General features: G+C 43.2%; 1 protein-coding gene across 1 annotated transcript in view; it reads left to right on the top strand.

Moving 5' to 3' along the window:
* The first annotated feature begins 3,934 nt into the window (after positions 1-3,934).
* Positions 3,935-27,036, top strand: part of LOC110505582 (kinesin-like protein KIF26A) — a 96,314-nt gene continuing 73,212 nt past the window's right edge. The window contains exons 1-2 of the mRNA XM_036962476.1: positions 3,935-4,188; positions 4,457-4,696. Of these exons, the coding sequence (XP_036818371.1) occupies positions 4,129-4,188; positions 4,457-4,696 (300 nt within the window). The 5' untranslated portion in view covers positions 3,935-4,128. The remainder of the gene's footprint in view (positions 4,189-4,456; positions 4,697-27,036) is intronic.

Genomic DNA, 27,036 nt, shown 5'->3' on the forward strand with positions numbered 1-27,036 from the left:
TTATTCTCTCCAGTCTCCATCCCAGACGCCGCTTTATTTCCTCTGATCTCAGCAGTGTGCCAACAACATTACGGTTATTTGCTAAACGGTTCTCATGAAGCCCCGTGCACTGCGAAGGTTTGCAAGTTGGGTAAGATATTGAGCAGTATAATGAGATGCCCATAGCGATGTTCCTACATGCGCAAAGGCAGCAGATGTAGGGGTAGTAGTTCCACGGGATGCGATCCGGAAGTTCATCAGCGGTCGGGGTGACCCGAACCTCCTCCAGGTGGGAACTGAGTTTCGGTCGGACATGGTAAATCATCTTTACTACAGAGAATAGGCCAATTATCGGTCTCCTGGAAATCCAGTGAATCCGTTCAAAAAAGAATGAGCTGTGGTTGTGTCCGTGCGTAATAGTGTGTTTGAGTGAGTGTCTGTTTGTTGTGGGTAGGCAAAGGACATAACTGGGCCTTAGAAAGGGTCACATATAGAGGTTATTATGGGTATCCCCACAACACTAATAAACCAACCATAATTTAAGCCACCTTGATATCCCTCAGGTTAATCTAGCTTTTAAATATGTTTTTTATTTAAATGGCCCAAATCTAAATAAATAAAGGTTGAATAATATAGCCTACCCAATTCCTATATTTTGATTAAACCCATGAGCACACAGCATTGTGTATCAAATTGTATTCTGCTCTCGCATAATGATGAAATGAAATGTAATCTAAAATCAGACTTGAAAACATTCACACCCACCAAACTTTCTAAGTGCTTTAAAGAGATGACATTTTCAAAGGGTGCCAGGTACCAATGAGTTCATTTTGGCGGTTAAGACCGTCTGCTTATAAACGAAGTCCTCGGTCTGTGTACAGTAGATCATATTTTTATTAAAAGAACATCCCTGTTCAGCTTTCAAAGCACACAAAATAGATATTATCTACTTTATTAAAATTGCAACTCAAACAGCTCTGTATTTGAAAATGCTTTGAAAATAAGACATTAATATGTCTTTAAAAGTCCCAATTGTATCTGGAACTGGAGCGCAGCTAAGCCATCTATTAGCCTCGTAATTAATAGCCCAAACTCCACTAAGCCATCCATTAGCCTCGTAATTAATAGCCCAAACTCCACTAAGCCATCCATTAGCCTCGTAATTAATAGCCCAAACTCCACTAAGCCATCTATTAGCCTCGTAATTAATAGCCCAAACTCCACTAAGCCATCCATTAGCCTCGTAATTAATAGCCCAAACTCCACTAAGCCATCCATTAGCCTGGTAATTAATAGCCCAAACTCCACTAAGCCATCTATTAGCCTCGTAATTAATAGCCCAAACTCCACTAAGCCATCCATTAGCCTCGTAATTAATAGCCCAAACTCCACTAAGCCATCTATTAGCCTCGTAATTAATAGCCCAAACTCCACTAAGCCATCTATTAGCCTCGTAATTAATAGCCCAAACTCCACTAAGCCATCCATTAGCCTCGTAATTAATAGCCCAAACTCCACTAAGCCATCTATTAGCCTCGTAATTAATAGCCCAAACTCCACTAAGCTACACACAGACATAAGCCAAGAGCTGACTACGTACAGTGCACTGACAAATGCAGAGTTTTCTCTACAAAATAGTTTAATAAAAAATTAAGAAAAAAAAAAAAAAAAAACAAGACGATCCAACTAAGTTAAATGGGTCATGGCACAAGTTCCACCAAAGATCTCAAACCGGGTCATTGGGAAGCTGTTGGATTCCGCTGTTCTCTAGTGCGTGTTTGCTTTGATAAATACATGTTGGAGCCTCCAGCAAGTCGGCAGGAAGCGCAGCAAGGATGAATAACACAACTGGGTGAGTGAGTGAGTGAGCGAGCGAGAGAGCAGGAGAGAGAGGGGGGGGGGGGGGACTGCAAAAGGTGATCCTCCTTAGGCGCATGTGATTGCGTTCCGAGACCTGCAAGCTGAAAGACCAGGCGTGAGGAGTTAAAAAACAAATACTCTACCTGTGGATATAAAGGTTTGGATTACGGATGGATTGTATCGGTTTATTGTCTTGCTGGACTGCTGGCCATGCACAGGAGATATATTTTTGCGCACACGCCGCAATTGTTGGGCATTGAGTGGAGCGGTCATGGAGAGACAGTAAGCTCTCTCCGAGTCATTGTTGGATGTCCGGAATACCTTTTGGATTGAAACCATGCAATTGTTTGGGATCTATGAAAATATATCCTGAAATGGAAACGAATATACAAATATAGATGTCAATTCGGTAACCCAGGGCGTGGAATATTACGCACATTTCCCTCATGGCTTTACCAAACTCCTCGGGCTCCTCTGGAGCTGACAAGCCCAACCCCAGTCTCATAGATCTGGGTACATTCTTCGTGGACTCCGATATCATATTTGGATTTACCAGTCATCTTCTAAGGAGAAAAGCAAAGGTGAGTGAGTGCACGCTACACCAAATAGCTGAAACATAGGCTGCTCAAACATCAAATGTAGCCTAATCCACTCGCCCAACTACCTTGAAAAATATAATGTTAATAAGTAAGTAAGTTGATACACAAAGTGACCAGTAAAGCCACAGACCTGGATTTCCAGTACATTTCAGGACCGTGAACAGCTCCTCCGAGTGTCAGCTGCGCCTTATCTACGTTGCCAACTTCGTAGCGTGATCACTGACTTGGATTTCTCTTCTTTAAAATCATTTTTGAAAGTTTGAACCAAGTATAGAGTAGCAGGGTGGATGGGGCTTTGTGGTCCCGAACATTCAATGCTTTAATAGACAATAAGGCTACTGTAATCTCTGCGCTCATTCGCTGTTAAAGGCGCTGAGCAGTTATAACCAAAAATTAACACTCGTAATCAGTCAAAGCGCACGCAAGTGTCAGTAAAGGCCACAATGACAGACTTGATTTCCCTATCACTGTCCAACATTTAATTTGATGATAGAATGATTCATTTATAAATGCAATGAGAGTCACACAAAACTGAAGTGGGGAAGAAATGGAATAGCCTATCCTGATTCCTGATCTCCTAAAGACTGTGTAACTATCAATAATATTAGGCTATTTTTTGAATTGTGACTCCGGCTCATTTGTCTATTGTGTCTGTGGTCTGTGGGATAACCATGGCCGTAGCTTCAGATAAAAACATCATTTTCTTATCTATGATAAATTATTCAGAGAATTTTGTATTTGCCTTTTGTGGTGAATAGCTTATGTTATGCTGCATGTGTAATTACAAAATAAACGTTTGGCAGTATTAAATTGGCTTCATTCTGTTAACCCCATAAGGACGCCTATAATTTGCAACCAGTTGCGCTGCCAAGCGTAAAGCCACTCAACCCAGTCGACGACACAGACAGACAGACAGACAGACAAAAGGCTGCAATTGGGTCATGTGAGGGTAGAAAGGATTCTCACAACGAAGTGCGAGGCTTACATCATCAACATCAAATATTTAAAGTGTGTTAATTAAATATTTAACTTGTACCCCTTATTTTGCGAAAACCATCCTGCAATCTTTCTATTTACCAGAGGATGGCGCCAAAGTAGCAAGAACGGGACGTGTCAGTGAAGCAATGTCTGCAACTGTGTCTGCTCGCGTGACTGACACCAAGAATGGATAAAACCATTGATTACAATAATCTAAAATAAAAATCACTATATTTCAAATAATATTACGAAATTAAGCTATATGAATAACTTTGTCATTTTACTAGTGTAATGCATTGATAATAGAAGCCAATACAATGGCCAATTTCAGCTTTATAAATAGCTAGCCTAATAACCTATAAACCTAATACAACTCACACGTTGAATTACCCTGTCTGATCCATGCACCTACGGTTATGATTTTAAGTGATTTACTATTGCGGTGTCCAATCATGCGCCAAAAAGTTTTTCAAAAGTTTTCCCCACCCATTTAAAAGAGTGTGTGCCAACACTTCTCTAGGATTGTCCCGTCATAGTACGGATCAAGTGCAGGACACAACCATGGTTAGCCTATAATATGTTTTTACTCGCTGGCAGATTTAGAAGTGACACTTCAATTTACAACTACGACTACTAGTCATTGTACAAATGATTCTTAATAATTGAGTGTATGTGAGAACCACGTCTACTAGGGATACCCAGACCCGGGAGAATGAACTCATTTTGGGGAAATGCAACTCATGGACTGGATCCTGACAACCGCATGTTTACTGTAAGTGTTATATGCATAAAGTTAAAATGACCAGTTCCGATTTTCAATAGAACCTGTCGCAGCAGCGCAACCCTTTTGTCTTGGAACCCATTTAGCCTGCCTCTTCAAATTGGTAGTGCTCATGTCTACCTATGACATTCATGCAGGTTGTCAGTCAACCAACAACTCCAGACAAGTAGACTTCCACACCTGGACTTCTGCGTCTCGCCAGCGTATTGTCCTACCTGTGAATTTATTTTAACCGAGTTGCTTTTCTCTAATGGCGAAGGTGGAAGGTTGTCCTAGCGGAGAGTCGCCGTTCCCTGTTGATCTGAGTCCCAGGAAACTACTTCACTTGGCAAAGGACGCGCGGTGCAGCAGCCGACCACCCCCGGAGGGCGCAGGGTCCGTGACCGTCTCAGAGTCGGAGAGAAGGGATGGGAAAGGAAGCTTTTGCCAACAATGTCAAATGAATGTGACAGAGCTGAAGAGGCAAGCGCTGGCCTTGACAGACCCAAGTTCACTAAAGGTTTGTGAAGCAATTTTTTACTTTAATATGAGTCTCAAGTGCTGATTGCCTTTTAAGTACCAATAATGCAAAATAATACTTTTCATAAACGTTACACCAAGGTTACATAGTTGATAATGTTGTTGGTTGATTTTAGGATAATATTGCAATGGCATGGTAATAACCTCCTTCCCCCACTCACTTGAAATGATTCCAGTGAGGTGGCTCTTTCATTATGAGGCAGGTAGTAATGGGAGATGTGTTTGTTAACCTCATGCTCTGCTGGCGTAACAGGGACAGGCTGCCTGGGTTCCATACAGCAGGTCATAGAGGGGCACACAGATGGCATGCTAAGAATAATTATTTTTGCCATCCTCCTCCCAGTGTAGCTAGCAGTGAAGGCATACAGTGTGATTAAGACTAAGTCAGGGTCATGACCCGTTCCCCAGCTTTGCTCTGTGGCCCTCATCACTGACGGGCACCTCAAATCAAATCAAACTTTATTTGCCACATGCGCCGAATACAACAAGGGTAGACTTTACAGTGAAATGCTTACTTACAAGCCCTTAACCAACAGTGCAGTTCAAGAAGAAAATATTTACCAAGTAGACTAAAATTAAAAGTAATAATAAAAAGTAACACAATAAGAATAACGAGGCTATATAGAGGTGGCACCGTTACCGAGTCAGTGTGCAGGGGTACAGGCTAGTTGCTAATAGGTTTGAGCCCACTGCCCACGTGCTTATGCCATAGTCTAGACTCTATTACGATGGGTACACAAAGGCAGGGTGAGACATGGCTGTGAAACTCCTTGTGAGCTCTGTATTCCCAGCATGTAGTAGCTGTGGCTATACCTCCCCATACAAACACACCTTATTATAGAGCTGCGGTTGTCCTCTGGCTGGGTGCAGAGGTAATACATATCAAGTCCTTCTCCTCTGTGAATACTGGAGTCATGAGAAGCTGAAGGGTAATGACACTAATTATAATGTCCCAGTCTTCCTGTGAAGTATTTTATTTCGCTGCTCACAGCCACACGCTGTTTATGGATGTGAAAACTCAGCGTCTGAGACTGAAAGGTCTCTGGAAGTGGCCCATTGTCTTGCTAAACAATGCTTATGTCTTTATTTTGCTGTCGGGGAGAGTAGGGGGGGGGGGAATAAGCAAGCTGCTAGTGGCGGAGTCTGAGGAGGAAGTCAAATCCCAGTTGACCTTCGCAATGCATTGAAAGTGTTCCTGTATGGCTCGCCCCACAATTCCCACCGCTGTTAAATTTAGGCCCTTTTTGTTGATGTCACTGCTGCGTGAGTTTGCCCCAGGGTTTGTACTCCTTTGTTGTCGTGTTGGAGGGACTGTCTCATGCTTAGCTTGGATTACAAGCCCTCCAGCCTCCTCTGAACCCCCTCAGCACCTCGTTTCTTATGGGAAAAGGGAGATGAGATAAACGATTGGGGAAAACTTTTGGGAGGAATTTAACTTCATCACTCAAGTGTTCATCTGTATGTGGTCGAGTTCCTCTGTGGGGGTGGTCTAAATCATATCAGATCCGGGTAACCCCCCCCCAACAGATGTACACTATCCCACCTGCCAGTCCTTCTCCATGAGAACTGAACCCTCCCCTCTCGGTTACCTGTGTGGTCCTCTCCAGGTGTAGAGCGGTTGAAGGGTGGGATGGGGGCTGCCCCTTCCTTCTCCCATTATGCACATGTTGATGGCTAAATTGGGCCCTAATTCTAAGGTGGTAAACAGCCAAGGCAGGGTGCTCTTATAGTGCTCCCCTCATAGTATCGATTTCTCCAGCTGCAGGAGAAAGGGCTCCATTGTCCCATTGGGCCTGTGCTGCCCACCTGGAAGGTCTAGCTGGATGTGGTCGTAGATGGATGGCTTTCACAGATTTTCTTTGGTGGAAGAGGGCCATGTGATGTGTGGTGGAAAGATGACTGTTGTGGGATGTTTGTGCTCCTGGCACCAGAGCTACAGAGTTCTGCTGTACCTGTCATAGTGGATGGGGGCCATCTGAGTTTACCCTGGGAAAGTGAGAGAGGGAGCTGTTTATGTGAGGGTTTCCCTCTATCCTCCTGCCGTCCCATTTGTTTGTGATGAGGAAGTCAGCCTGCCTCCCCAAACAATCCCTCCTCCAGTTCCAGAAGACTTATTGTTTGAGTACAGTATCAGTAGCAGCCAGCAGATACATTCAAGGAAGACAATTTGGTTTGAAAGAGTGTACTATGCTGAAGCCTGGGTTTACTGGGAAATGCACAGACAGTGAAATGCCTCAGAGGTGGCTTTCGTGTTATCCTGTTTGTCCTTCAAAGAACCCTCTCAGATCAGTCTAATGTTGTTAGGAACTTGAAGAACTTCTGTTCTTCCTAGTGTCTCTATGCTCTGGGCCACTGGCTCAGTGTCAACCTGAAGGAGCTCAGAGTAGCAGCAGCCAGCATACACTACAGCTGGGCTGGGAGGGAGACGGTTGCTGCATTGCTGTGAGGTGTTGTCGAGGGAAACGCAGGGTCAGCATTAGAACAATGAATGTGACACATGATTTTCTTTATGGTCTGCTGCAGCCTGAACAGCCAGTGGCAGCAATTAGTCTTTTTCCACGCTCTCTGCCATTAAGTGCCTGTCTCGTTCACAGAGGAGCAGTTCCTGTGTCCCCCACATCTTTTGTTTTCATATTTATAGCTGGCATGTGCTTTGTCTGACATCACACAAACCACTTCACCTCACTTAATGCTCTACAGTAAAATATAGTGACTTGGACACACATTAACCAGACATTGTTAGACAGCAGCACATTGAAAGAAGCCCTGGTAGAATGGTTTTAGCTTAAAGGACAGATACCGAAGAGGCTGATTAAATGGAGATACAGGTTCTGCAGACTTGATTTTCTCCCTTAATCAAAGGCATTCACCCGGTTAATGTACAGCATTTGATTAATATAACTAAAAACCAACAAACAATTTGAATAGTAAACATCAGACATTCCGGATGGCTGCAGCAGAAATTACACACTGTATTTCAGGTGGCTGGACATGAAGGCAAGGTGAGGTATAATAGGGGGGAAGATGATCACGTGAAGGCTAACCTCAAGTTCAAAGCACTAATTACCCCTCAGCTGTAATCAGAGGATCTGTCAACATTCAACATATCCATAGAAAGACCAGACCTGTACACCTGGCTCAGAACCACCTGCATTTAATGAACGATACCCCCTTCATCCACCCCTTCCGAGGGTTTCTGCCCTGAAAGGGTTAGTCAATATTTTGGCCATGCCGTTTGATGAATTGGGAGGAGGACGGTTTTTTTCGTCTGCACTGTCAGCTGTCTCATGAAAAGGTGAGGGGGCTGTCAGTGACAACAATGGTCTGTTGGGTTTCTACAGGCCCTAAAGCCTGGCGGTATTGTGACCCACAGGGGCTTTAATTCCTCAGCCATGGCCAGGCAGCAGCTTCTAAAGCCACTGGTCCTATTCTAGACAGGCTGACAGTTACTTGATATGGTGGTTGAAATAAGTATCCTCCCTTCCTATCTCTGACTATCACCCAAACCTTGAAAGAAAAGAAAGGGCTCAGTGAAAGAAATGCAGCCAGGCTATTGTTTGTAGGTACTGTATACAAGCTGGTATATCGTCACTCTGCTTTCAAAGCATGTATCCTTGAAGCTCCTTGTGAAGCAAAGTTTATAGTTCATGAAATGCACTGTACAAAGAAATAATTTCCCTTACAAACTTTCCTTCGTGTTTTCCTTCAGGTGAGTTTGTATTCTCATTGCATTTGATGTAAGAGTATTAACTTAAGGGGGCTGAGTAATTTTGCACGCCCAATTTTTCAGTTTTTGATTTGTTAAAAAAGTTTGAAATATCCAATATATCGTTCCACTTCATGATTGTGTCCCACTTGTTGTTGATTCTTCACAAAAAAATACAGTTTTATATCTTTATGTTTGAAGCCTGAAATGTGGCAAAAGGTCGCAAAGTTCAAGGGGGCCGAATACTTTCGCAAGGCACTGTATATATATATATATATATATATATATATATATATATATATATATATATATATATATATATATATATATATATTCAATATAGTCATAGGTTGGAATGTTTTTTTTAGATTCCTGTCACTTACATTGTGTATGTCTATGAATTAGTATTTGTTGTGTGTTTGTCTTTGTTCATAGTACAGTCAGAGCCAGTTCCAGGGCCAGTGTGAGTTTATGCAGAGTTGTTGTGATGGCTGGAAGAGATAAGTAGATCTTGTGTTAGTACTAAACCAAGGGGTACAGGTCAGTGAAACAAGCACCATAACCAACACCCCCACATAGCTACTTATATACTAACACCTAGGAATATGAATACAGTGTGGACTTCATCAACTGCAATTAAGTGGACTTCATGATACACAGAATGACTAACAGAGAAAGCCTTGCAGGGGTTTATGGGCTTGAAGACTTGGATTAATCCGAGCAGTTGGAGGTAGAGGTCAGTGGAGAGCTGGCCTTATTGGTGTTTGCAGTCTGACTGAACAGGCTTGCTATTTCCTCACAAGCTGATAATGAATAATTCTATTGATGTGTTAGAGTGGACGATGAACAGGTACTCCTAGTTAGTTGACTATGTATTTAGAGTGTGTGTGTGTGTGTGTGTGTGTGTGTGTGTGTGTGTGTGTGTGTGTGTGTGTGTGTGTGTGTGTGTGTGTGTGTGTGTGTGCGTGTGCCTGTCTGTCCAGGCTAGGTACACTTTCCTAAATCCCACTATGGGCTTATGTAAGTGTTTTGTAGAGGATATTTCAAGAAAGTTTTTGGTTGCCATGAACAACAACCCATCTGGACCATTTCAGTATGTATTCATCACCACCTTTGTAGCCCTAGGTGACGTTTCAGAGCTTACACAATCACCGTGTTAATTTCTCATCTGCCTATTCAGAGTTGAGTTGACAGGGTAAGTGCCAGGGATCACCAGGCATCCAAATCAAGAGATTTAAGTTTCTGAAGAGGTATCATTAGTGTCCAAACTTTAGGGAACACATTTCTACTGAACTTTGCATAAATTAATGTGTTTATGTATGTGCGGGTACATGTGAGGGAGAGAGAGATAGGGAGAGAGAGAGCGAGAGTGAAAGAGAGATGGAGGGGTCAGACTGAGTGAGCCTGTCCACCTGGCTAGCTGCTGTTTCTCAGGCTTGCCTGGGGGGGTTACCTCTACCTTTGTTGATTGACCTCTGACCCGTCTGTCAGCTCTCCCAGCCTCTGCTGTGGGATAGGGTGGGATAGGGTTTCAGGTAGCCGGGCTGGGCTGGAACAGGTGTACGCTGCCAGGTCCACCGCAGGGGGGTTGTGGACAAGACTGATGAGGACAGGGGAAGGAAGGGGTTGTGGGAGGATTGTGGGAAGTCATAAAACCTAAGGTAGATACAGAGTATGACCACATTGAAGAAAAAAAGTAGGATCATACATTATTTTGTTCACTAGCAATCATATGAGCTATGGATGGTTTGGTTGTAATTGGTTGGGCGGGGATGGGGGTAGAGGTGAAGGGGTGAGGTCCCACCCTGCAGAACCTGCTGAGAGAGAGCCTTGCCTGGGGAGAGGAGTGCACTGTGAGGTGGGCTGCCTCCTTCTCCATGTCCTTTCTGGTGAGGCCAGCTAGGCTGTGCTGCTGTGCTTTATGGCATGTGCGCAGTATTAAACTGCAGAGCAATAATCTGATGTCAACCAGCAGAGATAACACAGGCATCAATCACAGCCAAGCCCTGCGGTATCTGCGTGGCTCAGTCAACAGTACAGAGTTGGAGCAGAGGACAATCTCATCACACTCTGCTTCTGCACTCAGTGCCTCTTTTGTTCTCCTTTTGATTTGCTATTTTCATTACCTGGTCACCTCATTAATACATCATTCCCAGACTGTGCCATTTGATTGTTTCTTCTGCTGGATGATTGTCTGCACATATGACCACATTTGTGGTGTCTAAGAGACAAGTGTCTGTAAACAGGACAACGTGTGGCTGAGAGAAAGCAATAATGTGTTGGTCTCCCCCTCCCCCCCACCTACACCCCGTGCCCCTCCGGATTCTATTCCAGTCTGGCAACAACAAGAGGAAACGGCCGTCCACTTCAGGGCGGGGCCACAGGAAACAGCTTTCGAGGGGGACTTTGGTTGGTTGGCCTGTGTGGCATACCTAGGCTTATACATACAGCATGGAGGCTGATGCTCATCACTGGTCATCAGGGCAGGGTAGAGGAATCTGTTTAGGGACTGGAATAGCTGCCTTTCCTCCCCTCTCGGCAGCACTCCTCACTGTGCTGAGATAGTCTACAGCAGACGGACTCTGGACAAGATTAGACAAGCCACAAACACAGACGTGCTCCGCTCAGACCATCTGGCTCTACTGCTGCTGGCTGGCACTGGATGCAAAAGGGGCAGTCCAGATGTTCTCCCATTTACCTGGTGAAGGGGAGAGCAGCTTAGTGCTGGGGGTTTAGCTTCATAATTCTAGTCTTTAATGTTAGTGAAAGCTTAGAATTGTTGTCATACCTACCGTGAAACAAGCAAGCTCCACCTGTGCTCTCCCATAATCATTCAACATGATGACCTTCAAACGATTCAGAGCGCTCAAGCCTTTGAAAGTATATGGTAAAATAGTACAAAACTGAAAACAGATCACCAAAAAGGATGTTTTTTCTAAACTTTAGGCACATTTTCAATAGACTAATAAGTACAACACACAAAATCACACAGTAACTTTTTCACCAGTGTTTTATCTAGAAATACTTTTCATATAAGGTAATTGCCTTTCACAATGCATTACTCACAATACTTTTCATGATTCTCTTTCAATTTATTTAAATACATTTTACCATCACATAATCCAACTGCGCTTAATGGTTAATTACTTGGCGTTTGGTAAACCTATAGATTTTAAATTGGTTTGTTACCATATAGCTTTTCTGTCCATTTTGATGAGTAATGTAAGTGTATTGCCTAATGTGAAAACCGTGTAATCTACTGTAATTTACAGTACTGTAGCATGTTACTTTCATCACTTCTAAAGGGACGTATCTTGCATTATCTGCTATTGGATTAACTGGTAGTTAAAACAACTAAATTGAAACGAGATCATTATGTTGTGTTTTGGGGATTTAACCAATGTTCTCATTACATTTAACAATAAACATGTGTTGTGAGAGATGTTTACAAAACTGACTGCGTTACAAGTGTGACCGGTTTGGAGTTTTGTACTAAGAGTATAATTTTTTTTTTAACATGAAGGAGACCAGCAATGACAAACATTCCCCCTGTTGTTGTCTCTTTGAGAAGAGAGAATGTTCAGTTTATGAAGTGGTCCCATTACTCCTCTATAATTATCTAGAGGGTTGAGAGATGATTTTACAGAATTCATTGAAGTGAGGAATCCCCCAATAAAAGGAAGGATCAGTATTGGAAGAAACATCTCACTTTTGTGTTGCTCAAGGTCAGTTTGGTTGAATGGTCAACATCATACGTAATAGTATGCCCAACTCTGTATGTAATTCAATGAGATGGCTCCTGTTGGGTTAAGGATTGTTTGGGGAAATACCCCAGACCAAAGTAAAACAATTGATGTGCACTCCTGCTTTATTGGGCAATATGTTATATGATGGCAGTCCAGTGGTCTGTCCCAGAGCATGAAAACAATGTGACATGAGAAGAAATATCAATGAGTCAACAACAGACTGAACAAAGAGGTGTGACTGGGATGCATAAATATGACCGACCGCCTCTATTCGGTCTTATGTAGAAAAATTTGAAATTGTGTTTATTACATTATATAAAAGTAGCGACAGAGCTAGAAAATGGTATATCATACACTACAGTTGAGGAACAATGGGAAAGTAATTCTGCTTTGAAAGTTGATAAGCTTGTAACCCCAAATTTAAAAAAAATGACCCTTGAATGTTTTAGTCAGGGGCGCAACTGGGGAACATATATTTTTGTAAATTCTATATTTAAAAAAATACAGTTGGATAACACTCCAAACAGCCTACCCGACCTTTCGGAGGCGTCCACATGGTCCTAAAGCACACCATTTCCTCATTTTGTATCACATTCCAATGATAAAACTGGGGGGGGGGGGCATTTCGGAATGTGGGGGGGACATGTCCCCAGTGACACAAATACGACAGGCTGCATGACATCAGCAGCCTGGTGGTCCAAAATAGCACAACTGGTGTATTTTAACACCAATAAACCCATCCCTTTAAAAATGTATTTAGTATACGGCAATCAAGCAAACCAGGCAACTTAAAGCAACTTTTTTAACAATGTTTTGGTTTGTTTCTAGCTTGTTTAGTTAACTGGCTAGTCAGTTCAAATAATAACCATATCATATAGCTGGCAACGTCTTAACTTGAAGCAATTTGTATTCATTATTACAGGAAAACAAACTCACAACAAGATAATTACAGAAAACGTCTTGCTGTTGTGAGTGTGACGGATTAAAAGCAAAGCATTCTACAGGGGAATTTTAGAACTTGGACACTGTCTCGTTGACCTAACTTTATATCCTGATTTTACTTTGGTTCAGGTCATGCTGTTCTTCACATTACTGTCTTTGGTAAACACACAATCTATCAAATATAATCTAAGTTTATTTGTCACATGCACAGGATACAGAATGTGTAAACAGTACAGTGAATTGGTTAGTTGCAAAGTGGAGTCTTTTGTTTAGACATGTAGCTAGCTAAACAATGAACTCATAACATTACTACCCTGCATGAATCTACAGGCAGCTAAAGCTAACCAACTAGGTTCAGTATTAGCTAGCTAGCTAACATTAGGCTATGAATAGCAAAACAAATGGCTCTGAGATACGAATAATATTACTACAAAAATCATACACGTAACTTTAGCTAGTGAGCTAGTCAGCCAGCTAACGTTAGCTAGCTAGCCAATAGTATGCCTCAACTTACAATGAAAATTACTTTCTGACAGAATTAGAAATGTATCATATCTGAAAATGTAGCTAATGAGACACTCTTACCCATATACATAAATGAATGCTTTTCCCTCTATTTCACAGATGCCATGGTTGCTCTTAGTTTGAAGATGTAATCCAGAGACAGGTGATCAATATAACAGCCTTTGTGTATTCTCTTTTCGAACGCCCTCCGCATAAACAAACGCCTGAATTTCCTCCATCTCCTGAGCGATCATACTTTGCTTCCACCGGGAATTCCACTGATTTCAAAACTTGGTCCTCCAGAAAGTGGAGAGTGGAGAGCATTAGCAACATTATCACAGTTCTTCCTGATATCTTTATAAAAAGCTGCATTAGAAAGGATTACCTACACATACTGAGCAGTTTATGTTATAAACAGAAGCATACTACATGGCAGATCAATCCGAACTCATCTCTCGGCATATCCAGCCCATTCATTATCTCAGCCTAACATGGCTAGCGGGAATGTCCCTGTCTTTTTCTGTGGCTAAGCCAACTTGGCTCGTAATTTAACAATTTCATTCATAATTACAGATGGCATACAAGTTTGTTATCGAGGCACATGAAAGTTCATATGTTCCAGAGTTTTTTTGATTAAAAAAATAAATTTTTATGTTCAAATGCCTCTTCTGTGAAGTAGTGATGCTCGACATATGCCTAGTCTCCTGAAATGAGTCACAAATCAGCATGACTAGCTCACGAGGAAGAAGTGTGTGTGTGTGTGCTCCTGACAGCCAGTGTGTTTGTGTTTGTGTGTGGACATAGATTGTCGTGTGCTGTCAGGCTGCCCTGATGCATCATAATGAACTGAGATGTACCATAGCCTGGCTGTCAGGAGCACATCTCTGGAATTGATTCAGAGTATCGGAGAAAACATAATTGTTCAGATAAATTTCCAGTGTGATTATCAGAGAAGTGGGCTGAGTTTGAAGTATTCTTCCCCTGGCTCCATAAAGCACAATAAATTGGTAGAAGACAAATCACCAGCCTTAGAGCAATGTGCAGAAAGAGAACGCCAGCGCTGTGCATCCTTGCCAAGATGGATCTGCATTCGGCAAACTCTAAGTCCAGCCTCTCGGGGCGTGGCAGGTGAGCCTCCCCTCCTCAGGTTGGATCACTATGGGCATTGTGGGTAATCTAGACTTGACATTGTCGTGTTTGCTTCTCCCCCTCAGTCTCAACTGGACATCTGTTTATGGAAAGCTGCTTTGTCTCTGGCTCACCTGCCAATACAAGACAGCCCTGTTTGACAGTGTTTACCAATTGTGAGTGCACGTGACTGTGTGTGTCTGTGTGTGTGTGTGTGTGTGTGTGTGTGTGTGTGTGTGTGTGTGTGTGTGTGTGTGTGTGTGTGTGTGTGTGTGTGTGTGTGTGTGTGTGTGTGTGTGTGAGTGAGAGAGAGAGAGATGGGGGTTGAGCAGCAGTGTTGGTTTGTCTCCAACTGCCTCTTTGGTATACGCTGGCATATTCTGTATTGTTGGGAGTTTACCCTGATATACGGTGCTCCGTAAATATCTACTCTGTGTGAAAATGCCAGTCAAAGTTCATGTTACTGCTCATTTCATGGTTGAGCATCCCGCTCCTTGAGCAGAGATGAGTGTGGATGTGTGTGTACAAGTGTCACGCTTGTTGAAATGAGTGGACCAAGATGCAGCGTGGTATGTTTCCATCCTTTTATTTAGAAGAGAAACTTAAAGCACAAAAACAATAAAGCAAATAAATGAACCGTGATGCTACATGCAGTGCAGCAAGCAACTACACACAAACATAGTCAAGATCCCACAAAGCACAATGGGAAAATGGCTACCTAAATATGATCCCCAATCAGAGACAACGATAAACAGCTGCCTCTGATTGGGAACCAAATCAGGCCACCATAGAAATACAATTCCCCTAGATAACCCACCCTAAATCACACCCCGACCCAACCAACATAAAGAATAAACAGCTCTCTATGGTCAGGGCATGACAACAAGAAAGAAAAAGATAGAGAGAGAGAGAGAGAGAGAGAGAGAAAGAGAGAGAGAGAAAGAGAGAGACATTGGATGAATTTGTGCTGAGAATATTCTTAAATCTCACTACAAGAGCAACAAGGACAATCCTAATTGTTTAGTTGTCAATACTTCTCATTGAAATACAGTCTCTAGGCCATTTGGCTGGTTGAACATAGAAAACCAACTGCTATCAGTCTATGCTTGTATTTGTATTATTATTAAACCTTTATTTAACCAGGAAGTGCTCATTGAGATTTAGAATCTCTTTTTCAAGAGCGTCCTAGCCAAGATAGGCAGCACCAAGTCATTACAAAAATTACAGACAAACCTCATGAAAAACTACAAGTAATCTAGTAAAAACCATAGAATTCACAAGAGTATAACAAAATCAAAAACAGCAAATTAAAAACAGAATCAATCTCAAGATCATTCATCAGTGATTTTAAAAATACCAATCGGGACAAGTTCTTCCAGTTTAAAAGTATTTTGTAAAGCGTTCCAAGACAATGGCGCAGAGTACATAAAAGCCCTTTTACCAAATTCAGTTGGGACATTTGGAACAGTTAGCAGGATAAAGTCCAGCGAACGAAGAGAGTACCCACCACATTTCTGAACAATAAAAATGCCCAAATAAAAAGGTAGTAAACCCCAAATGGCTTTGTAAATAAAAGTATACCAGTGACTGAGCCTACGAGTGACGAGAGAAGGCCAGCCAACCCTGGTATACAAAGTGCAGTGGTGCGTAAGGGTTTTGCAGTTTAAAATAAATCTCAAAGTGCCATGGTAAAGGGTGTCAATTGGTCTCAAACACTGAGCGGAAGCATTCACATATAAAATATCCCCATAGTCCAGTAAAGGCATAAATATAGCTGATACTAGCCGCCTTCTGGCTTCAAAAGAAAAACAGGCCTTATTCCTAAAATAAAATCCCAATTTCAGCTTCAATTTTTTTTGTAATTTGTTGAATATGCAATTTAAAAGTGAGGCCGTCATCAATTAAAGTTCCAAGATATTTATATGAGGTTACAGTCTCAATCTCATTGCCCTGACAGGTAATACTAGGTGAAAAGCTAAGAGGTTTATTTCTTGCTTTAGGAAACACCATTAGTTTAGTTTTGTCAGTATTGAGGATAAGCTTCAATTGACACAAGGTATGTTGAACAGTATAAAAAGCATTTTGCATGTTCTGGAAAGCTTTTGTAAGAGACGAGGCACAACAGTAAATAATAGTATCATCAGCATAAAAATGAAGTTGTGCATTTTGGACATTTTTGTCTAAATTATTTATATAAATATTGAATAAGAGAGGACCAAGTACAGAGCCTTAGGACACAACATTACAGACAGACAATTTAACAGACTTGAGTCCATCAAATTGAGTGCACTGAGTTCTATCAGACAGATAGTTAGCAAATCATGCAACTGCATGCTCCGAAAGACCTACACTCGACAATCTCTGCCTTAGTATAGCATGATCAACTGTATCAAAAGCCTTAGAGAGATCAATAAAAAGTGAGACACAGTGATGTTTTTTGTCAAGGGCTTCAGTGATATAATTTAAAACCTTCATGGCTGCTGTAATTGTGCTATGCTTCTTCCTGAAGCCCGATTGGTACATTGATAAAATAGAGTTAGTAAATAAAAACTATTTTAGCTGTTCACTCACAAGGGTTTAAAGTATTTTCACCAGGGGTGACAGCTTTGAGATCGGCCTATAATTATTTAAAAGTGTTGTATCTCCCCCTTAGGGACTCCCCATCCCACAGGCGGGAGCGTAATCATCGACTGACACTAATTAGCATAACGCAACGGACATAAATATTCCTAGAAAAGATTCCTATTCATGAAAATCACAAATGAAATATATTGAGACACAGCTTAGCCTTTTGTTAATCACCCTGTCATCTCAGATTTTCAAAATATGCTTTACAGCCAAAGCTAGACAAGCATTTGTATAAGTTTATCGATAGCCTAGCATAGCATTTTGTCCAACTAGCAGCAGGTAACTTGGTAACGGAAAAGCAATCAAATTAAATTGTTTACCTTTGATGAGCTTCGGATGTTTTCACTCACAAGACTCCCAGTTAGATAGCCAATGTTCATTTTTTCCCAAAATATTATTTTTGTAGGCAAAATAGTTCAGTTTGTTCTTCACGTTTGGCTGAGAAATCGCCCAGTGATTGCAGTCACGAAAACGGCAAAAAATATTCCAAATTAGCTCCATAATATCGACAGAAACGTTGTTTATAATCAATCCTCAAGGTGTTTTTCAAATATCTATTCGATAATATATCCACCGGGACAATTCGTTTTTCAGTAGGACCGATTGGAATAATGGCTACCTCTGTATTTTACGCGAGAGTCACTCCGGGAGCCATCAGGTGACCACTTGTGCAATGTAGTCACTTACGGGTATTCTTTAACATAAATGCGTAAAACTACGTCACAATGCTGTAGACACCTTCGGGAATACGGAGAAAGAGTAATCTGGTTGATAGCCCATTCACTGCTCAATAGGGACACATTGGAACGTAGCGCTTTCAGAACATGGGGCACTTCCGGATTGGATTTTTCTCAGGCTTTCGCCTGCAACATCAGTTCTGTTATACTCACAGAAAATATTTTTATAGTTTTGGAAACTTTAGAGTGTTTTCTATCCTAAACTGTCAATTATATGCATATTCTAGCATCTTGTCCTGACAAAATATCCCATTTACTACGGGAACGTTATTTTTCCAAAAATGAAAATACTGCCCCCTAGTCACAAAAGGTTAAAAGTGGTAGAACAAATGCTGATTTCCAGATCTTTGGAATTTCCTTACATTCCAGGGTTAAATTGAACAGATATGTAAGTGTTTCAGCTTTGAAATCAGCTGCCAGATTTAAAAAGCAGGGATCCAAAAGATCAGCACCTGCAAGCTTTCTCTGATCTAAGGATTTCATGGCTTTATGTACCATCTGCACTGAGAATGGCAAAAAGCTAAAAGTTTGACCAGCTCTCACTGGTTCATCCACACAGGGTTGTACAGAGGCATAGGACACTGAATCAAACACCAGATGATACAAAGTGCTCATTGAAAAAATTCAGCATTTCAGTTTTATCATACACAGCAACAAAGGCCTTCATTACACATGACGGTAATTCATTAACATTACTGTTACCAGACATAGACTTAATAGCCTTCCAAAACTTTCTAGGGTCATTCAGGTTATCAGTGGTAACAGACATAAAATATTCAGCCTTCATGGAAGAAAATAACACTTGTTTCGTAACTGCCTAAAAATAAGCCAATCAGCATCAGAACATGATTTCCTTGCTTTAGCCCAGGCTAGATTACCGTCGTGAATAATACAAGACAGCTCAGAAGAAAACCATGGATTATCCCGCCCTTTAACCCTGAACCTGCGGAATGGGGCATGTTTGTTTACTATTTGGGAAAAACCATCATGAAACCATCATGGAAACCATAGTCAATAGTGACACATTTCTTGGCAATGCCATAATACAGTTGCTATGTCCTTGGTTACTCTGTGACTGTAAATGCAGAATTAGGGAAGGTGATAGGCCAGTTCCATACGACTCTGCCTGCTGGACCTATGTGTGTGTCCGAATGTGTGTATATGTCAAATCAAATCAAGCCTTTAACTAACAATGCACTTTTAAGAAAATAAGAGTTAAGAAAATATTTTCTAAATAAATGAAAGTAAAAAAAAGAATACCAAAAAAGCAACACATGGGGCTATATACAGGGGGTACCAGTACTGAGTGCATGTGTGTAGTCGTGGAAAGAGTACCCAACTGTCATACTTGAGTAAAGGTACAGATACCTTAATAGAAAATGACTCAAGTAAAAGTGAAAGCCACCCAGTAAAATACTACTTGAGTAAAAGTCTAAAAGTATTTGGTTTTAAACATATTTAAGTATGAAAAGGAAATTTAATTTCTAAAATGTATCAAAGTAAAAGTACAAGTAGAAATAATTTAAAATTCCTTATATTAAGCAAACCAGATGGCACAATTGTGTTGTGTTTTTTATTTACATTTAGCTTGGGGCACACTCCAACACTTCATTTACAAATGAAGCATTTGTGTTTAGTGAGTCTGCCAGATAAGAGGCAGTAGGGATGACCAGGGATGTTCTCTTGAGTGTGTTAATTGAACCATTTTCCTGTCCTGCTAAGCATTCAAAATGCAACAAATACTTTAGGGTGTCAGGGAAAATATATGGAGTTAAAAGTACATAATTTTCTTTCGGAACGAAGTGTAGTCAAGTAAAAGTTGTCAAAAATATAAATAGTAAAGTAAAGTACAGATACCCCAAAAAACTACTTAAGTACTACTTTCAAGTGTTTTTACTTAAGTACTTTACACCACTGTGTGTGTGTGTGTGTGTGTGTGTGTGTGTGTGTGTGTGTGTGTGTGTGTGTGTGTGTGTGTGTGTGTGTGTGTGTGTGTGTGTGTGTGTGTGTGTGTGTGCGTGCGTGCGTGCGTGCGTGATGGGAATACCAACAGGCTCTATCTGCTTGGGTGCCTGGCTGCTGCCTCAGCACTTTGCCCTTGCAGTGTGACAAGGATTCTGGGAGGGTGATGGCTTTTTCTGGGCTTGCAGCTCCTCACAGCTCCTCACAGCTTCTCACAGGACCAGGCAACACTTACACTGACTGCAGACTGACTGCTTCTAATAGACAAGAGACAAACACTGCTGATGTGGAACTATTCATTACTCACATTAGACTAGACAGGCTGAGGGAAGTTAGAACGGTTTTGGGAATCCCGAAATGCCTCACCCCGTCTCTCTGTACTTCTCTGTTACATAACAACAGGTCAGAGGTCAATGCTGCTCTATTAGAAATCAATTCAGCTCTGATGAGGTGTCTGATTGTGTCGTTATCTCTATGGCAACCCTGATTAAGTTGACTCAAATAGCCCCTGGCCCCTTGTGTGAATATGTCTATTCAATTACTTGTAAAATGACTGAGCAATATACCAGTGGAAAGCCTTCATTGAAGAGAACGACATTGCACTCCTCCTCACAATGAAAGGAATGTCACCATTACATTGAGAAACAGAAGCTAAATTGTTGGAAAGAGAGAACTATGAGGAGGCCAACTCTGGCTACAGCACCGTTTGATGGATTTTCATCAGATACTATCTGCACTGTTGTTACATGAATGTATTTTCCCAAGTGGCAGGCTTGACTACTGCTGCCCTGGCAACTGTAGCTATGGAGTCTCTGTAGTCTCTGGATCATTTCCAGAGCTGCCAAGACTAGACTGCCTTATCATTGTTTGACTGACTGGGATATTCAGAGAGAGAGTGTGTTTCTTTGCTTACACAAACAGTAGATTAACTGTAGCATAAAGAGCTGATAAGTCTCCCTCGCTCCTTGGTGACCATGTTGTTATGAAAGTCGTTATTATTTACAGCGTGGTTATGTCACCCCTCATCTCTTTTGATTTCTCTAAACACTTTGTCCTGAACGATAGCTTCAAATTGGCACAGAAGGTAATAAATGACACCTGATAAATCCTCCTCCTTATTGTCTCATGTAGCTCTTTATCTGTCACCTGGCATGCTTGTGCCAGTGTTGGCTGAGTTTACAGAATGTTTTTGAGTGATGAGCAATCCTTAGGTGAGCCTTCTGCAGAGCACTGGGGGGGGGGGGGGGGGGTACTGGGAGGTACTGGGAGATACTGGGAGGTACTGGGGGGTACTGGGATGTATTGGGAGGTACTAGGGGGGACTGGGGGGTACTGGGAGGTACTGGGGATACTGAGGGGTACTGGGAGGTACTGGGGTACTCGGAGGTACTGGGGGGTACTGGTGGCTACCGGGAGGTACTGGGAAGTACTGGGGGGTACTGGGGAGTACTTGGAGGTACTGGGGGGTACTGGGGGGTACTGGGAGGTACTGGGGAGTACTGGGAGGTACTGGGGAGTACTGGGAGGTACTGGGGGGTACTGGGAGGTACTGGGGAGTACTTGGAGGTACTGGGGGGTACTGGGGAGTACTGGGAGGTACTGGGGGGTACTGGGAGGTACTGGGGAGTACTTGGAGGTACTGGGAGGTACTGGGGAGTACTGGGAGGTACTGGGGGGTATTGGGAGGTATTGGGGAGTACTGGGAGGTACTGGGGGGTGCTGGGGGGCACTGGCTGGGTGGGGTAACATTAAAGCGATGGCAGAGGCTAAGAGGGAGGGGAATGGGTGTACTTAATTAGAGACTGTCATTAGCTCATGGAATGGATGGCAAGACTGTCTTCCAGTGTGTGTGTGTGTGTGTGTGTGTGTGTGTGTGTGTGTGTGTGTGTGTGTGTGTGTGTGTGGTGGGGGGGCAGATAACATCAGAGGACAGGCAGACACTCACTCACTGAAATACCAAGGTGACTAGAAAGCTGTGAACACAGCACAAAAACACACACCGAAACGCGTTCACACACTCATGCACACACACCCACACACTTCACTGTGACACTCTCCGTAACTAACACATAAATGAGGATGATTCTTTATTCCTCCCCTCTGTTACCGTGGCGCCAGTTTATGATGTCACTCTGTCTTCACATGGTTCGCCAGAAGAGCCCTAGTTTAATCCCCTCACTGTGCTGGGCACTTAAACTCACACCTCTGTCTCTTTACGAGTCCCAATCTGCTCCCCTCCTCAATGCTCACTATCAATTCACCACAAACAATAAAAGCCATCCAGTTACTCCTCATTCTCCTCTCCCTGTAGCCTGGGAACTTATACTCAGGACACACAATCCGGACCTCCAGCCAAGTCCTACTCCTCACTCCCAAGCTGTGTGTGTTTGTGTGAGCCTTCCTTACCTTATTTTTAGCTCTCTATAACAGCCAAGTGTATAAGTTGCTTTCTCCTAAGTTGCCAGGGCGTTGACTGTGAGAGTATCTCTGTGAGAGGACCTGATGCCCTGCTAGGTGTTGAGCTGATTCCTCATCACCATCACTCCTCTCCCTGGTTCTGGTTCCTCTCCCTGCTTATCTCCAGTCCGTTGCTACAATACGCCCTGATTACAGCCTCTGTTTCTAATGGGATGTCATTAATTGGCCTGCAGATATTACTCTGATGTTATACTGGAGTTGGTATCAGTGGGCGTTTAGTTGGGGGTTAGAGTGCTTCTGATAGCGTGGCCAAACACTGTATTCTCACATTGAAGCTAGAACCCTGGAAAGCAAGGCTAGCTGAACTCCAACCCAGTTTTGCTGTGTCTCATAATCACTAGACATATGGTTGCTATGGAACTTCCCAGGCCAGGGTGTTTTGTGTACTTCAGATAATTAGTTTGGACTCCTTTTTTACCACTCTAAATGTATGTATCCAGCAAACATAGCTGGAATGCCTTTGAACGTGAATCCTTCCCTTCTCCAGAAGCCCCCTTGACAGGGAGGGAAGCTCTTGGGGAGTACACCTATGTGTGTGACCTTGATGGATTCCTGCACAACTTTACTGCTGGGAGGGGGGATGGAGCGGTAGAGGTGGGGGTGCAGGTGGTGGATGATGGCCTGGCCATAGACCCTGGGCAATCTCCTGCCCACTTCCCCTCTCTGAGTCCTCTGTGCCTGGAGCCCTGGAGTCTGTGGTGGGAAATAGCTCCTTTAGAAAACCAGGGTCATCTTGAAATGTCCACCACAAGTCCAGACAACAAATGGGCAGTAAAACTATTATGTGGTCAAACTTAACTGCATTGTTTTATTTACGCACAGTGTTTTAATGGTTGCGTCAGCTTCAGTTTAGCATCCAAGTAGTGCTCTGGTTACCAAGGGAGGCCTTAGTCATACTTAGCAATGTTGTTCTTTGACTGGACCTCAGGAGCCTTTCAGGCCACTTTATTGTGTTGTCAATGATCATGGTCAATTTCAATTCTGTTTCAGTTGATTTGCTCTGAATGGATGTAACGGGATACCGGTGAGTCCTCACACAGGGTTATAACTTCAATTGATTATGAAACCGTTGTATTGTTCATCACTAACTTTGTCTTTTCTATTCCTTTCTGTGTTCCTGGAACTGACCTCTCCTAAACCGGTCGACATTTCCTTCACTCTGTTTGTCCTTGTTCCTATTTTAGACCACCCCAGTCCTCAGCTATTAAGCTCCTGTTTTTTTTTTTTTACAACATCCAGTCCCTACTTTGTCTCTGAGTAGTATATTGCACAAACATGACTTACAGGCTATGGAGCAGTCTCCAACGTCAGAGATACTACACATTACGTCAGGAAATCCTGCCGTTGAGATGTGGTCCGCTTCACTGACCGTCCAGTGACCCCCCGTGTCTAACACGGGGCCATCATGCCCTCATGTCTTTGTTTCTGCAAGGCTGGTGGGGCCCCAGCGTCGTATGGTGGGGTCAGACAGGGCCACACTTGAACTCCCAATAAAAGACTGTAGGTCACTTAAGACGTGAGAGCACATTTTAACTGGATTTGAACCGGTTATCTGTGGATATGAGCCCTCTGTTTCTGTCTCTATCTTTTTGTCAAGTTTTCTCTCTCACTCTATCTAAAGTATATCTAAAGGCTACATTATATTTTTACATCCACATTACAATATGCCCTAAACGTGCCTTTGCAGTGTAATCTACATGATATTGCAGTCATGAGTTAGATAAATGTTTATTAGCCCCAGTAGGGAAGGGGTGGCCATAGTAAGCTGTAGTTAGAGGGTGGTGAACCACACAGAAAGCTGTTCTAAAGGGGGGGGTTATGTTATAGAGGGGGCCGTAAAGGAACGAGTTAGCCAATTGAAAGTCACGGTTATAATGAGTAGCAAGAGGAATGGGGGTGTTGTGGAAATAGAACTGAACAACGCTTAATTAGCTCATAAACAAGGGGAGTGGAGATGAGAGAGGGCAGTCAAGTGTCCCGCTCCTTCTTTGGCTCACGCTCCGTCAACAAAGGCCCCAGAATGGCCCCGACACTCTTGTTGTGTCTCACTGCGTGGGGCTTCCTGAGAACATGAAAGGCACACATTCCAAAAAAAAGTCCCAGAGTTGGACAAGAAACGGAACCCGTCCACACCTCCCTTGGCCTTCAAAGCTCTCCTCTCAGCCCCAGCGTGATATTGACATTGCCCTGTCGCTGACCCACCCAATGTTGTCCTAGGGGTCCCGTAGCGACAGACCACCATGACATTGGAGGTCTGTTTTATTACCCTCCTTTGTCTGTGCCCTGTTCCTCTGACACACCACTGAGAGGCTGGAGGGATGTGTTTTATGTGATGACTTTTGGTGTTGCTTTCAGGAAACCAGGACACTAGACTGGTGATCCAGGGATGACTGTGTAGATGTGTGTGTTAGTGTGTGAGTGAGCTCTCCTATGGAGTGAGATTTCCTACCCAGGCACTGCCACCGGAGGACTGCTGCTGCCGTGGCGCGGAGGTAATCTCTGCTTGTTTGTGTCGATGTGCTATCATCCCCTGCTTCCTGACAAACAGGACCTGACAGCGGCTGGAGGGAGGATAGGAAAGTGCTGCCTTGATGTTCTGTTGGCTTGAAGTCCAACAGGCCTCCCTGACAGTGACCATCCTAGCTGGGAAAACAAGCCTGTAAAGGGCGTGACCCACAGCAGGATACTCCACTGCGTTATTGAGCGATTTGTCCCTTCAGAGAAGCAGACACGGGCAGTGGAGATTGAGCAGGCTCCACCTAGCCAGAGCGGGTGGCCAGGCCAGCCTCATGTGATTTCAGCCTCTGTTTAGGAAAGGAAGTCACTGCTGGCATTTCGCTAATCATTTTTAAAACTGGACCCTCCTTTTCTGGATGATCCCCTGACCTCAAAACACAATGCGTTTTCCACAGTGTAGGGAATGGTCTTGTTATTTTATCCTATTCCATCCATCCATCACACCTATTTGTTAATAGTTAGAACAGGAAGATAACTCCTCACACCTAGTGTCCAGTGGGAGATGTGCTTTTAAGTGTGTGTGCATTCCAGCGTGAGCTAAACCAGCGGTGTGGTGCAGGCAGAAGCGTCAGAGCTGACGCTATGGAGGGTCAGGGCATAGTGTCTGCACTCACATGGGTAAATGGAAAGGTATGCTGCACATACAGCTGATTAGAATGCTGGCTAATTATTGACTGGTGAAAAAATGAGAACCATCTCCTGCTCTGCCTGTTTTACTTTATTGTTTAGAAGCCAGCTGGAATAGCTGCAAGGTATTCCTGTCGAATACCAGGAGTTTGTGGCAAGATTTATTGGTTGACCAATATGCTTGGCTGTTACAGAGAGATAGAGGGGAGCAATTTCAGCAAATTTAGAGATAGATCACTGTCTCTGCGCTGAAGCCCTGAGTGAGTGGAGAGGAGTCGCTGGTCATGGGCTAGCCATAGAGGGCCACTGATGAGACTGGCTGAGAGATGAGATGGAATCTCTCATCATAAGGTGTCTGTGTTTCAGCCTTAATATTTTAGAACTAACTGAGAATATGATCGCCAGAGAAGTATCCATCCCAGAGGGCCCCTCAGCCCTGTGTAAACGTGCATGTAGCAGCATGACCCAGATTAAGATGTGGCCCGTGTTTGCTGACTGGGGTCGATGTCATCAGCAGAGAGGTCGTAGTTCATTTGTCTTCCTGACAGAGCTTCAAGTGGTGTTCCACGGCTCTGTCAGAAGGCCACACTGATGCTGACCTCCACGAAGCGCACAATTAGGTGCCCTTTGACCCCACAGCCCCACAATCAAACCCAGAGCACGGACAGAGCATGCTCCTGCATCTCTGAACACTGTGTGTGTGTGTGTGTATGTGCATATGTGTGTGTGTGTGGTACCATTAGATAATTTCCAGGCTCATTTTGATGTTCTTCGTGCAGGAGACATTGATGTAGTATGTGTTTCGGGCATGACATGATGGTAATACCGCCGAATTTGCGTTTCCTACAAAAAATGAGAGGATATGAACGGGCAGCTTTGACATGCATAAGCCCAGGCTCCCCAGATATTATGCTGATTTCAGTTGTTCTACACACTCCTGGTATCATAAATATATCATAGATATATTGCACTGTGATGCTCTCCTCTCCTCTTGCTGTGAAGATTGTTATTTATCTGTTTGTTACTCATGCTCTTTAGTGGAGTAAAAGCCTAACATCAGTATCGAGCCCGGGGGTCGTGTAGACAGAAGCTTTAGACAAATACCACTGGACCCTTGAGCAAAAGTAAAAATCTTGCTGCTGGAAAGCATTTCCCCCCCTGCTTTCTATTTTGACGTTGTTTGCCATGTTCCATGTTCCTCCTGTGGAGGCAAGGCCATGTCCACACCAAGCACCTATGAGCCTGCAGGTCTGAACAGAATGCATCCAGTCTGTTTCTCTCATTGCCCTCTCTGTGTCAATGCCAGCCTGACCTGCACTCCCTGACTCCTACAGGCTCTGTTCTG

Source organism: Oncorhynchus mykiss, chromosome 25 (genome assembly GCF_013265735.2).
Source record: "Oncorhynchus mykiss isolate Arlee chromosome 25, USDA_OmykA_1.1, whole genome shotgun sequence".
NCBI classification, from domain to species: Eukaryota; Metazoa; Chordata; class Actinopteri; order Salmoniformes; family Salmonidae; genus Oncorhynchus; species Oncorhynchus mykiss.